Raw genomic sequence first — 14,531 nt, forward strand, 5'->3', positions numbered from 1 at the left:
TCTCTCGAACGCCTTACATGACGACTTCTCCCCCTTCTGTTCCTCCCTCGTTCGACCCAGCCATCTATCTTCACTCAGAGGGAGTCGACGATCTACTAGAACCGCCCTCCGAGCCATTCTCTGACGAACTCGAGGTCCTGCACCTTCAGCGAGTCGAGAACATCCGTAACAAAGTTGTTATTCAACATCGCGCCTGGAATCTGTCAGACGTCTTCCGAAGCGACGAGGATATCGGACCAGGTACGCAATTCGATGCGGAAGAGGAACTCAACTTGTCTGACGTTATCAGATACACCGACAAAAACCGGCCAGCGATTCAAACCCAGAAACGACCTCTCTCCGAGTCGGCCAGTCGTCTTCCTACCTTCGTCTCCACCAGTCACCAAAATGCCATTCATCTCCTCCCCGGTCGTCTTCCCATCGAGTGCGCCATCGCCGGATTCCCAGAAGCGCAAGAATGATACCGAACCTAAGGAATCGGAGCCGAAACGTCAGAAAATAGTTGGTGGCTTCTTGGACGAGGATGATGACGAGGACGATGTGGAGGCTCTCGATGATGCGCATGTGCAGAACGCGTCCGACATCCCGGAACAAACCGTCAATCGGAGGCTCACAGAGTTGCCGCTTCTTTCCCAACCCTCGCAGCTCCCTTCCCAATCCGCCGATGATCAAAATCAGACGCCATACATCCCTACAACAACGCCGCCCCGCTCGTCGCGGACCGCACCCATATCCATCCCCATAAAGACCTGCTCGGGCAAGACACATACGGTCCAGTCAAGGAAGCCCGCTGCACCTGTGCCCTACGAAAGATTAGTGGCTAGCCGATCTACCACCGTTCCAGGACGAGCCCAAAGAAGCTACTACGGTATCGAGATCCATCGACTCTTGGACGAAGCCGCCGCGGATTCCCAGCAGTCAAAACCGTCCAAGCCTCATGTCCCCGCGGTACAACCATCGATCGAGCCTCACGCAGGAGACTGTAAGAACAAAAAACATGCCACAGCAATGTGGACGGAGAAATACCGCGCCCGCAAATTCACCGAGCTCATTGGGGACGAGCGAACGCACCGGGCGGTCCTACGCTGGTTGAAAGGCTGGGAGCCTATCGTATTTCCGAATTTAGCGAGGTCAAAGCAAAAGCAACCCGGTGTCAAGGACGAGGAAGAAGAACGCGTCCACAAAAAGGTTCTCTTGTTGTGTGGACCGCCAGGATTGGGGAAGACGACGTTGGCGCACGTCTGTTCGAGACAGGCGGGCTATGAAGTTCTCGAGATTAATGCTAGCGATGAGCGGAGCAAGGATGTCGTGAAAGGAAGAATTAGGGACGCCCTTGGCACCGAGAATGTCAAGGGCATGAATGTGGAGGTTGGTGATCGCAAAGTGCGGAAGGCGGGACGGCCTGTCTGTGTCGTTGTCGACGAGGTGGACGGCGTTGTCAGCGGAACGGGCGGTGGTGGTGAAGGAGGCTTTATGAAGGCCTTGATTGATCTTGTTCTCCTCGATCAGAAGAACTCGTCGCGGTCTTCCGAGCAGAATCCGACAGGCCGGAGAAAGAAGGGCGACAACTTTCGATTCCTTCGTCCGCTTGTGTTGGTCTGCAACGATGTCTACCATCCGAGTCTGCGGCCGCTACGGATGTCTGGCGTTGCTGAGATGATCCATGTCCGTCATGCCCCATTGGAGAATGTCGTTTCTCGGATGAGAAATATCTTCACGAAGGAGGGCATCCCAGCCGACAACGATGGGGTTAGGCGTCTGTGTGAAGCCTCCTGGGGCCTTTCGCGCCGGAAACAGGGCGGCTCAAGAAGTAGTGGAACGGCAGAGGGTGATATCAGAAGTGTCCTGGTGGCGGCCGAGTGGGTGGCGAATAAGCTGAAATATGAAAGCGCTGAGTCCTACCGATTGACGAGGAGATGGTTAGAACAGAGCATCTTCAGTGATGCTACTGGAAGCGGCTCGTTCTTCAAAGGGCTGGGCCGAGGAGGTGTCCGCGACATTGTGGAAAGAGTTTTTGCGGAGGGGGCCGGATTTAACGACACGCCCGTCAGCAATGACTCGTTTATTGACCCTTTCGATGACGGTAGCGGAAAGGTTCCCGTGGGAGTCGCAGACCTGAAGAAGCGGCACGCTATCAATCGTCTCCGCGAGATGGTCGACGCGAGTGGCGAATATGATCGCTGTATTACTGACTGCTTCACCTCATATCCTCTCCAAACCTTCCAGGACGATACCTTCCTCTCCAAGCCAAACGCTGCCTATGACTGGCTTCACTTCCATGACACTGTGTCATCCAAGGTCTATTCAAACCAGGAGTGGGAGCTTACTCCCTACCTCAGCCAGTCAGTTGTAGCCTTCCATCATCTGTTTGCATCCACCCAAGGAAAACAGAACCACAACGAATTTGAGGATGAGGAGGAAGAGGAGCATCCATTTTCTGGTCCGAGAGCGGAGTTTGCAGCCATGGAAGCTCTCAAACAGAACCGCGCCATTCTCACCGGATTTCAGTCTTCATTCTCTGCTCCCCTCCTGCGGCTTTTCCGGTCAACTGACTGCCTCATCACCGATCTCATTCCTAATATCATGCGAATGCTCTCCCCCGATGTGAAGCCGGTAGTTGTCCGCGGAGCCGGAGAGCAAAGGAGCGTGGCTAGCGTGCGGAAGGAAAGCGAGCGAGCACTTGTGCTGGCTGCTGTAAGAGCCATGACAGAGTTGGGCGTGACATTCGAGCGCGTTCGTGTCGAAAATGAAGGAGCTCACGGCGGATGGGTGTACCGAATGGAGCCGTAAGTAGATTCCTTGAAACCGTCCGGACTTAAACTAACAGAATTACACGATAGACCCTTAGACACCCTCATATCCTTTTCCAAAACGAAAGGAAGCACGCCGGCTGCGGTCAGCTCTGGACCCGTTCGGTATGCGGTCCGTCAAGTCCTGGACCAGGAATATCGTAAAGAAAAGGTACGCAAGCAAGCCGAGGCTTTGGGATCGTCCAAACTTGCCCAGAAGACAAAGGGCAAGTCGGATGGCCAGAATGATGAGACCAATAAATCTGCCCGATATGGATCTACTGTGAAGCGCGACTTCTTTGGGAGAATCATCCACGAGCCGGAACCGCAGCCGGACAGTTCGCAGGAACCGCCGGTGCAAAGTGAAGCGTCGAAGGCGGGGCGGAAAGCTTGGGTGACATACCACGATGGGTTCTCGAATGCTGTCCGCAAGCCGATCTTGATGAGCGAGTTGTTGGCAGGGTTTTAGTCATATGTTTATATCTGTATATCTCATGAGTGTTATGCTAGCGTGATTCTAAGGTACTGAAGGGGAACAACGAGTTTGTTCTGATTTGCGTAATTCTATTATTGTCAATATATGCTATGTTTGTCAACGTATAGTCAAGTTGCAGATGAACAGGAGCTTGGAGAGAGCACAGTGAAATATTAGGTATATAAAGTCCAGCACATAGAAATGGAAAACGGAATCCAGATATCCAAGAAAGTGTCGCAGCTTTTGTCACCCAAACTCCATGCCTTTAGAAAAGCCCCCTAGAAAAGACGAAAAGAGAGCACATTGGGAAGACTCCGAGTAATAAACGTAATATCGAACATCAAGACCGTAATCCAATTATCCCTTGAATGTTTTCTCCACTATCCCTCGTGTTGGATATTGTCGAAGCATCCCTTGTTGCGATAAATGATACTCCGTCCACGGATATCATGGTCGGGTGCACGGGACAAAAGCCCCGGCGCGATTATCGGAGGGCAAGGTACGTGGCGATGGCTTCGTGGTGAATAGCCGACTCTTCATTCTTGGAGGCTTTCGACTTTGTCGTGTGATCTTTCTTCTCAGATGTGATCCACTTCCTCGAGGGCGCTTCGGCGCCCTTCAGGGTTGATGCTGTCGAGGACACGGAGTAGATGGACTTGGCTTCGGCGGACGTAGACTTGGAGAACATTGTGATTGAGTGATTGGGTGATTGATGTCGATGAAACGTTGAGGACGTTGTGGACGTTGTTGAGAGGAAGGTTGATTCTTGGAGGTGGCTGGAAGTTGGTCTGAAGTATAAAGGATGTATGCTGTATGCTGTATGCTATATAGCTAATCGCGTTCCCAAGATGATGAGCAGAGGATTTATCACTACAATTATGAGTGATTGAGCGAAATAGATGATTGATATGATTTGGTTCAAAGAGGTCTACGAATCCTTTATATAGACTGTCCATCCAGTCATAACCACGACTCCGTCAGTACAATAAGTCATCGCGATGACCCACTAAATCAAGATGACTGATGCGTCACAAGGAGAATGCTTAACAATTGTCCCAGAACAGAACAGAACCTGTCATCACACCAATAAAGGGCCCATTGCTTAAGCCACAACGGGTATACCAAGAACCATAGGGCGTGGAACACGAGGACTTTGCTTTGCGATCAGCACGGCTGGAAGATTCGGCTTTCGTCATCGTACATCGATTGAAATCATTCGTCCATACGGATGATTTACTCTTTCTGTTTCAGTTCTGGACCATCAAGCCTTGATCCGTGGATGGGGTCATGTCATCTGGAGTTCATTTGGTGCTCGATTTTATTGGTTATATTCGACATCGTAGGATCACCAGGCAGACAGTCATATTCATAATCAACTGCCTGGGAAGGCATCCAGATTCTGTCGGCTCAATAAGCCATGATTGAGTAGTCACGTTTTCCATTAAACCGTCATCAAGAGACTTAGGTTGACGGGCGGGCACCGCTTTGGGTTCCCGCGATGGAGGCGCAGTAGTGGATTTCTCCGCTACTGTCACAGCTCTCCGTCCGACTCATTCTCATTTAGCCTGTTATTGGACAGGATCCACTGTTTGCAGAGTTTTCTCTGTTTGATGTCCTCCTAGTAAGAATCCTTCACGAGCTTGTGGGATTTCGGTTGGGGAAGTATTAATGCGCGTGTTATAGAAAGCTGGTGACTCAGGGCGGAACCGCCCGGCGACGAAAGTACTGCGTATTTGTTGCGCAATGACGGTAGGGATGCTGATTAATTGTACTTCGCTATGGTCGAGAATGCAGATCTACATCAATTTCGTTCAGTTTTGGACCAGCTTCAGGGTCCAAGTCCGATGACGTATATCGATGGTGGCTCGAGAGGCTCAAGCCGAACCGGATGATGAATCGGCATGCCTGATAGCGTTTTCTGACATCGGAAGTACGCAGTAAATATAAATGGACTTCTCTTGTCGATTCCCAATTTTGATCGTCCTGAGAATACGACCACACTGTTAGAAGTATGGTTTAAAGAAAATCATTCCGTCCTCCTATGGTTGAAGTGCTCATGGCTTGATGGTATATAATATTCTACCTCGTACCTGAATATGTCGAACTAAACCAAAGGAATCGGCGAGATATCTCACTGCATCCTTGACGAAGACGCTCCGGTCCTCCAGGGAATATTTGACCTATTTATACCAGATATTCAAACAGTGCCAGAATGCAGATGCACCCTGGACGAAGTGTGTCGCTCGCAAGGTGCGATGTGTGGAGAGGATTACCAAGCATTACGAAGCGAACGGACCGAATGATTCCAAAGCATTCGATCAACCACCCGAGATCTACTCAAGTTCCCCCACCATCTGAGACGGCGAAGATGGGACATTTGTCAGCGAGTCGGCGCAGTATGGGTCCGAGAGAGCGCGGAACGTGGAGATATTGAAGCCGTCGCGGGTTTGCCTTGCGCAATTCCGCTGTTATTTAACCTCCCACCGCTTCCCCTGGACTCTTGCTTTCTCCTCTCATCTATCTCTTCAATTGACCTCGGATACTATTTTCTATAAATCCAGCATACATCTTTCTACGGTTCCTCACCTACACGCCTCTGCGCAATGTCTCTGAAGCCCATTACTCTGTGGAGCCACCCTGGCGGCCCTAATCCCTGGAAGGCCGTCATGGTCTTCGAAGACCTCGGCATCCCGTACGAGACCAAGTTCGTCCCCTTCTCCGAGATCAAGAAGGACGCCTTCATCTCCGTCAACCCCAACGGCCGTGTCCCCGCCATTGAGGACCCCAACACCGGCATCACCCTCTGGGAGTCCGGTGCCATTGTCGAATATCTGGTCGAGACTTACGACAAGGAGAACAAGATCAGCTTTAAGTCCGGTACCCCAGAGTACTACCAGGCGAAGCAGTGGCTGCACTTCCAGATGAGCGGCCAGGGCCCTTACTTCGGTCAGTTCGTTTGGTTCACTAGGTACCACCCCGAGGCGGTCCAGAGCGCCAAGGACCGCTATCTCAACGAGATTCGCCGTGTGTCCGGTGTGCTTGACAGTGTCCTGGCTAAGAGCGAGTACCTGGTCGGGGGCCGGTACAGTTACGTCGACGCTGCATTCATGCCCTGGTACTCAATCGTCCCGGCGCTGACGGGTGATGCGATCGACCTCGATAAGGACTTCCCCAACTTGAAGGCCTGGCTGGACCGGGTGCGGGCTCATCCTCCTGTTGCAAAGGCCCTGAAAGACCGGGAGGAGGCGATTGCCACTCATCCGAAGTAAGGGCAACACGGGGGATTTGCTGGTAGTGGTGTACGATCCATGATGAACGCAATTAATGATTATACAGATAGTTGAGAAACAGAGTTTCGAATTCTATCTTATATTCCAAGAAATGTCATATTGACCAGCTGCTACTACCAAACTAAACTACCCGCGAGATCATGTCTGACCGACCGGAATGACTCCTTTGTATCATTATCGACGTAGGTGAGCGGAATAGTCCAAGATACAACACTGTGGATGAATTTTACTTTCCTCACGGTCACACTATAGGACGTACATTCAGGTCGGGCGCTCGTATAGGTTGACTGGAGTTAATGCAGAAACTGTACCTTCTGTCAGCTCGCTATCAGAAGCGAAAAACCTTAGACTCACTATTGAGCAACCCTTTAGCAAGCACACTGGGGAACATCGTTGGTTCCATAGCGACATCCACAGTCACCGCAATCGGCAGATAGAGCCCATCTATTTGATGCAGGATCGCAGAGAATAATATCACCCCCATTGGAGCATTCATACCCTCTTGGCCCTAGACAAGGCGCGCTAACAGGAGGGAGAGTCTGACCGATCGCAGTGGATGCCAGAAACCCATGATCGAGGAGATAAGGAGGAGATGCATGATGCGGACTTGGTGGATGGAATAATATAAATATAGGTTGGGTAATGTATAGGAACTAATCTGTTGGAATCTTGACCTGGTATTTATACTCCCAGTTGAAGCTGAACTCCTCGTACGGATGACTATGACTTTTATTCCAGGTAACGAATCCTCTACTGTACCGAAAGAGATTATTCAAGGAGTAGATAAGGAGTCTGACTGTAGATCGGGCCGTCCGCCATTCAGCCACAGCGAAGGAAGATCGAATCCGCCCTAATTCTCCATGTCCCTTCCAACATACACCTTGGCAACAGGGAGATATGCTCGTATAATAAGAGTGGACACTACTGCTACACTACCTGCGTAATATACTCTCAGATAGGCAAAAAAAGGCTCGCAGCCAAGTATCCAAGCGACTAGCAATTTTATTTTACTAGGAAACCAACCATGCTGTTAACTGTATATGCAATAATCCATTCATCTATCTACTGGTCTTCAAGTCTATGCGCTTCCGACTTCCGACTGCAATTCCTTCAGCCGACTCCATCCTTCACTATCCTCCCAGAACTCCTTTCCCTTGCCCAAAATGCCACGCACTGCGCTGCGGGCCTTAAACCGCCAATCCTTCGCAACAAGCTCAGCGTCGCCATCCGCGCTCTTCTGGCCTTCTTTATCCATCGGTCCATACTTCGCGTACCCGTCCCGAACCAACCGCTCCGTAGCGCGCACCACCTCCATCCATTTCTTCTCGTCGCCCATCTGGAAAGCACCTTGTGTGGAGGAAGAGATGGCAGCACGCCAGGCCTTTTCATGGGCCTCGAAGGCTTTCGAGGGCCGCTCCCGGAACTGCTCCACGCGCGCAACAAGAAGCCAAAGCGGGGAAGAGTGCGTGATCAGAGGAACAACGGCATCATCGACGAGCGACAAAATTTGACCGGCGAGGGTACCGCTGCGAACGATGTACTCTGGAGGGGCAGAGGTGCCTTCATTGACGTTAATGAGGAGCTTGTCGTAATCGTATAGCGTCACAAGATGATCCACGAGCATGCCCAGAACTGGGAGATCGATGCATTTCTCGCCTTTCTTAGACCCAAGCAGTTCAATCACCTTTCGCTGAGCGGTGACGACATCCCGGAACGGCGTGAAGGGCGGAGGGATCGAGGCTGCAACGGTCAATACATTGTCCCAGATGCGGGCGTCGGTATTCTTCAGCTGCGCCGCACGGTGGACGGCTGTGAGAGCCTCGCGCTTTCGCTTGTACGGGTCTTCCGGTGCTTTCTCTACGCTATCTTCCTCCTCGTCGTTCGAAGCGGGCTGACTGATCTCGGGGGCGGATTCTTCAGGCTCCGGAGAGCGGAGAATGGCCGCAGCCAGGTTACTCCATGCTTCGGCATCGGTATCATCCAGTTGGACCGCTCGGCTAAATGACGCGATCGAGTCGTCCCAACGCTGGAGCTCCAGTTGTACACAGCCCAGGGCGAACCACGCGCCATGATTCAGGCGATTGATATGCAAGCTCTTCTTGTAGGCCTCCTCGGCTTTCTCCAGCGCCGGAGGTTTTAAGGTGAGGTAGTGGCGTGCCAGAGACCGCATCGCACGTGCATATCGCTGCCCGGAGACCTCCCATGCACGTTCGTACATGGCCGGGTTGGTGTCGATGTCACCCAAGATGCAGAATAGCCGAGGAGCATTCGCCGGGAGCGGGGACAGCTCGGGGCCTTCGTACTTCTCATTCTCATCTTCTTCGGCGTCCTTGTTGGTGGGCTCGTAGAGCTGCCTGCGAACAATGGATCTGGCCTTTTCCTCCCTGTCCGTGGCGGCGTAGCAGAGCGCGGCTTCAGCCCACATCTGCAAACGTTCGTAGATATCGAGGGCGGTCCGTAGTCCTCCCAGGTTGACCCATCGAGAAGCTAGCTCCGCCTCGAGGTCCCATCGGGTCGAGAAGTTCAGGATCCAGATAAACTCCAATCGCTCGGAGGCAGAGGCAGATTCGGATTTCTCAGGCCGGGGAAGGAAAGTGGTGGGCTCCTCGACAGTGGTGCTGACCTGTGTGTCGAGCGTGGCGGTGTCGGCAATGACCTGATCAACGAGCGCCTGCATCTGCAGCACAGATCGCTCCACTGTACGGGCTCTATATCCTTCAATCCGGCTCCGCAAGAGCAGGCCTTGGGTGTAGATCTGCCAATTGGAGCTACCTCCCTCAAGCACCCGCGTGGCATAGGGCTGGGTTTCTTCGCGTGTTAGACCGTTCTCGGGGGCGGTATTGGTAATGGCGGACGCAAGGGATAACAAGATGGCTGAATCGATGGGGTCGAGTTTTGGTTGGTCGCCGGGATCCAGAGATGCCAGAGCGGAAGGGAGTGTCGATTCATCCTGTACGGTGACGGGCTTTCCTTCGGATGGAGTACCATCCTTGGTGAAAGAGATGGACTCCAGAAGGGTATCATCGTTGAGATCCAAGTTCTTCGGGCCCAACGGCTGAGAGGATTGCTTTTGTTCTTCAGTGCTCTCGGGATGTGCGTTGTCAGCACTCTTAGCCAGGATCACCAGTTGACTGGTATCACGTTCTTGGAACTTTGTTCTTTTCCCCATTTTTCCAGTGAGGGCAAATTGGAAGTTCCGCTGGATAGAAGCCTGCTCTAGATCATCCCTTGCCTTGGAATCGAAGCCATGGTGGGTGTGGATCGTAGCCCGTTCGACCAGGAACTTGCCCTTCTCCTGTGCAGTCGACCTGTCGCTGAGGATTATTTTACCAACCTCTTCGAGATCATTGTAGATTGCATCCTGCAGGGTACCAGTTGTCTCGGACAGCATCTTCTGGTGGAGGAAATTGACGCGTGTTCTGGCGGTCCTTGCGACCACGGGGCCATTCGTCACTAGAACATCTGCATCGACCAGAATAGCTTTTGCGACGGCAAAAAGTTCCACATTGGGAGTCAGCTTGTAAGCAGCCTCACCGTCTACCGAAAGTTCACGGATGATGTGGGCGCGGAGAGCGCGGAGCTTGGCTGCATCGGACCGCAGAGTGGGAGGGATGATGACTTCCGCGGGCTTATACACCAACGGGGGACCAGTAACATTTGACTGCAAGAAGCCGAAAAGGGCCGCGAGACCGATGTGTAGCAATTGGGATAGTTTCTGCTCAGAGTTCAGGTCATCTTGTGTTTTGGAAATGGCTGTCTTGGTTTGTTCGATAAGGAACGCGGTATACGAAATCTCGCCCTGAGACACACGAGCAAGAGCCGTTTCCTCGGCGCTGTGCCCGAATATTGATTGCGCTACCGGCAACTGCAATGTTGGAACTATCTCTGCGTCGCTCAGTCGGACCGGGTCATATTGTTCCTTTAGCGAGGAGGCCTCATCGAACAGAGTGTTCAACGACGCGGGGTAGGCGGGCGACGGTGTTTCAGCCATGACTAAGGTGGACCAGTCGGCGAATTTCTAGAGCAATTCGATATCGAGGAAGCAATAGTCTTAATATCCCACACCGACTTTCGTGCCGCTTCGGTCACTTATGGGTATCGAGGAGGCTGGTCTGGGTCGAGAGTCTGCAAGGGGTGACAAATAGTTTAATGCGATCAATGGGTGCATCTGACAGCTTCACGAGGGCATGATGATGTTCAAGAAAGATCAATGGAAGTAAGAAGGTTCCCAATGGCCGACGACCGTCAGAGAAGTGAGATCAGGAGAGTTGAAGGAGAGAAAGCGATCTCACGATGCGATCAGATGTTGACTGACGATCAAGAACCCCGCCAGTTTTTGCTAATTTTTTCTGCCGTTATCGATAAGCGGCGGGGAGGGCGGTGGAGGAGCCGCCACGTGCGTGGTATTAAGGAAGTAGGACAGCGTCCATTAGTAATCTACATAGGGCGAGCTATCAGCACGCACCAATCATTCGGCAGACAGTATACCTTTTGATCTATACAAGCAGTAATCGTCCTCTAACTCTAAAACCCTGTTGATATTGCTTGAATGCATGCATTCGGACCTTAATAATTTATATATACTATGCAATATGTCTCACCCCTTACATCTCCAGAGCCGCTCTTCAACACCTCAAGTGCAACGTGCAAGCATGTCTCAAATGTCGGGCAGTTCACCACCATTCCACCGAAAGCAAGGCTTTGAGTATACTTATTTCATGTAGCTTATTAGATAATACAGTCCCAATGCGTGTTTACTGAGGCGGTAGATAGGTCCGCTTGTTTCCAACTTAAACCCAAGCCCGACCCAGTATCAAGTTCTATTATCAGCCCCAAGCGAGTGCTTCCGCAAGATGTGGGTTGAGGAACATATTGAGGCTATTGCATTCATATCGGGTATTCTGACCCATATATTTTACTTCCGTATCGGGGAGCACCACCTCTATCCTTTTCGCTATGTCTACACCTATGCGGGGCTTTCTCTTACAGGGGCCGCCCTGCTTCACTACGTTTCTGGGGTTTCGATCGCCTCCGCAGGTAGGAGAAGCATTGGGATACTCTCCATCCATCTTCTCGGACTATACGCCAGCCTCGTAGTCTACCGTCTGTGGTGTCATCCGCTTCGCCGATTCCCCGGTCCTCTTGGTGCAAGGATTTCCGGGTTCTGGATGTCCACGAAGATTCGTCATCAGCCTCCATATCGAGTTCTCGAAGACCTTCACAGAAAACACGGCGAATTCGTGCGGATAGGACCTTCGGACATATCAGTAATCAACCCCAAGGCAATCACCGCTATTCATGGATTAAAGTCGGCGTGCAGTAGAGGCCCGCTCTACGATCACAACTACCCCATCGTTTCCATGCAGACAATGCGTTCTAAACAAGATCACCAGCAGCGGCGTCGGATCTGGCATCCGGGGTTCACAGAGTCGGCGGTCCGAGGGTATGAGAGCCGTATCCGACCTTACCGACAGCAGCTTATGGGACGGATCACATCAGCCAGCGAAGAAGGGAAGCCGCTGGACATCAGCAAGGTCTTTCAGTGGTACGGCTACGACGTGATCAGTGACCTGGCACTCGGAGAGAGCTACGGGGGCTTGCAGAAAGGTGTCTCTGTTCCGATAGCGCAGAGCTTCGTCAAGGCAAATATGTCTATGCGGAAAATGTACCCCACGTGGTTTTACCGCTTGATAAGGACCTCTTCCATAGGAAGCCGGGAATGGAAAGAATACGGTGATCGCATATGGAAGGACTTGACGAAGAGGATGAAGGTAATACCCACCAGTCGTTTGGGGAGCAGGGCTGAGTCGAGACTAGACGGAGCCAGAGGTCCCAGATATTTTTGCGTATTTTCTGGCACCTTTGAAGGGACAACCCCCGACGCCTGAAGATATCCCACGGCTTCTCGGAGATGCAATCTTGCTTATCGGTGCAGGAGGGTAGGTTGTCGGTTGCTCCAATGTTAAGGACCACCACTGACCAGACCAGCGACACTACCGGGATGACATTGGCGGTTATCATATACGAATTAGCGCGTCGACCAGAAGAGATTCAAAAGCTCCGCGACGAGTTAGCCGGCTGTCCCCGCGAGCCGGGTGGTGAGTACGCTCACGAGAGTGTTGCCAGCCTAAGACACCTCAATGGGGTTATCAACGAAGCGCAACGCATGCATTCTGGGATCCCAGTGCAAATGCCCCGGAAGACACCGCCGGACGGGCTTAATATTGACGGTGTATATGTGCCGGGCGATATGAATATCCTCAGTCCACACCGGGAGATAGGTCGATGTAAGCAGACAAGATGATCGCCTCTTCGGTGTTCTTGCTGACGAATCCAGCCGAGGCGGCCTTTGTGAGAGCGCAAGAGTTCATTCCAGAGAGATGGTATCTAAATCCAGAGCTGATCAAAGATAAATCGGCACATGCACCATTCAGCATCGGTATGTTGAAACCTGCATTGCCGTGTTCGCCACTAACCGCAAACTAGGGCCTTATGGGTGCATCGGTAAGCCACTGGCGTTGATGAATCTGCGAACAACAATTGCCCAATTGGTCATGACCTATGATATAGCGCTGGCTCCTGGAGATGACGGGCTTTCTTTGGAAAGGAATATGGACGAGCATTTTTCCATCTACGTGCACGAACTTCATGTCGTATTCCGAACACGGGAGCTCTAAGTGGTCGGCTGATCGCTAGTTGTACGACTGTTACACTGCTATCACACAGGTTCTTGGGGAGTACTACGCCCTTTGAATTGAGGCAGTGAGGCCAGTCGCATGTACTTTCTTCGGTCCTCTAATCTAGTGGGCCAGGGGTATAACCCCGAATAAAATAGATACATTCTAGTGTTTTCACGATTGAGATGAAAGGATGCTTTGAAATCAATTTTCGTGAAGCACGTACCGAGGTATAGGGGGAAAATACCCCTGCAATGTTACTATGCCAAGATAGGCGGAGGGTTTGTCGCTTCACTTGGTTTGTAGAAAGAAAATATCGGCCCATCATGTGGTCCGATTTCAATACAAATACAAGGTTTTCGGCAAATGAGCGAGAAGCTTTCTACCCGGTCATGGCGCAAAAGCCAAGGAGGTCAAGAGACCTAAGCCTTCTGGGCAGCCAAGCCTTCCCCCGGTAAATATCGGTGGTTGATGTCGCCGATGTTTGGACGGCTTCATGACGGGGAATTTCCGCACTCTCGCGTGGCACCATCGGTTATGGGTCAAAAAGTCTGTTCTGTTCAATAAGAGGCGATTCGGGTAATTTTTTGCTGGTTCGGGGGAAGATAAGATAGTTGTTAAGGTCGGTTAAGGCAGGTCGTAAGCCGGCTCATACCCACATGGGTTGAGACGTGACTGGCTCGGACGACAGGGAAGGGGGTCATTTGGTCTCTAGTTGGGTCATTGACTAGATGAGTTACCGGTTGTTGGCATTCCAGTGGCTGAGGATCCAGTGGGCTAAATCATTAGCGAGTTACCCCGCGACAGGACCGGACCATGGCTGGGGAATGGGATCAGCAGGAGCCCGAGCCCCAGTGAAAGGATTTAGTCTGCTCACCGGCTTGTGGTCGGGGCGATAAGCCCGGGGAGGAGGTAAAGCAATCGACGGGAAGGATAAAATAAGGGGTATGAAGACGGAGAAGGATTTAAATGAAGGATGAAGAAGACATTGATTGTGAGACTCGGATGGAGAATGGAAAGATCTGGAGAAAAAAGATGGATGTGGAGAGAATCTGGAGTAAGGGCTTGGCAGGTCACGGGGATTCCCAATATGGTTTCAAGACATCAGATTCCCCAGGTGGAATTATCCATGTCTACCTAACAATTCTGTATCTTAAGGATATCTCCAAGATATCTCAATCTGCAGGGTGACACCACACATCCCCTGCAGAAATCTCCGGTTTCCCGGTGTCCTCTGTTTGTTTGCCTATCTGATCTCTATTACCCTGGCGGTCGTCCGACATCCTTCTGATATCACTGC

General features: G+C 51.7%; 5 protein-coding genes across 5 annotated transcripts; 3 read left to right on the plus strand and 2 right to left on the minus strand.

Annotated features, from left to right (window-relative positions):
* Positions 1-387: 387 nt before the first annotated feature.
* BDV59DRAFT_193660 (putative sister chromatid cohesion factor (Chl12)) lies at positions 388-3,258 on the plus strand (the record flags this gene model as incomplete). Its single annotated transcript, XM_073692263.1, has 2 exons — positions 388-2,786; positions 2,841-3,258. The coding sequence occupies 2 exons, from the start codon at positions 388-390 to the stop codon at positions 3,256-3,258; spliced, it is 2,817 nt and encodes a 938-aa protein (XP_073547232.1).
* Positions 3,259-3,335: 77 nt separating this feature from the next.
* BDV59DRAFT_180024 (uncharacterized protein) lies at positions 3,336-4,177 on the minus strand. The gene has a single exon (XM_073689992.1). It carries the CDS (start codon positions 3,950-3,952, stop codon positions 3,749-3,751), a length of 204 nt encoding a protein of 67 aa, XP_073547233.1. The 5' UTR covers positions 3,953-4,177; the 3' UTR covers positions 3,336-3,748.
* Positions 4,178-5,782: 1,605 nt separating this feature from the next.
* On the plus strand, positions 5,783-6,707 carry BDV59DRAFT_42621 (glutathione S-transferase family protein). The gene has a single exon (XM_073696356.1). It carries the CDS (start codon positions 5,868-5,870, stop codon positions 6,531-6,533), a length of 666 nt encoding a protein of 221 aa, XP_073547234.1. The 5' UTR covers positions 5,783-5,867; the 3' UTR covers positions 6,534-6,707.
* An 871-nt stretch (positions 6,708-7,578) lies between these two features.
* On the minus strand, positions 7,579-10,872 carry BDV59DRAFT_180027 (tetratricopeptide repeat protein). Its single transcript, XM_073689993.1, has one exon. The coding sequence runs from the start codon at positions 10,543-10,545 to the stop codon at positions 7,633-7,635; it is 2,913 nt and encodes a 970-aa protein (XP_073547235.1). The 5' UTR covers positions 10,546-10,872; the 3' UTR covers positions 7,579-7,632.
* Positions 10,873-11,923: 1,051 nt separating this feature from the next.
* On the plus strand, positions 11,924-13,231 carry BDV59DRAFT_202607 (cytochrome P450; the record flags this gene model as incomplete). The annotated part of the gene is made up of 5 exons (XM_073694079.1): positions 11,924-12,325; positions 12,372-12,493; positions 12,543-12,841; positions 12,892-12,993; positions 13,041-13,231. 5 exons carry the CDS (start codon positions 11,924-11,926, stop codon positions 13,229-13,231), a joined length of 1,116 nt encoding a protein of 371 aa, XP_073547236.1.
* Between the last annotated feature and the right edge of the window lie 1,300 nt (positions 13,232-14,531).

Source organism: Aspergillus ambiguus (genome assembly GCF_047715705.1).
Source record: "Aspergillus ambiguus strain CBS 117.58 unplaced genomic scaffold BDV59scaffold_19, whole genome shotgun sequence".
NCBI lineage: Eukaryota > Fungi > Ascomycota > Eurotiomycetes > Eurotiales > Aspergillaceae > Aspergillus > Aspergillus ambiguus.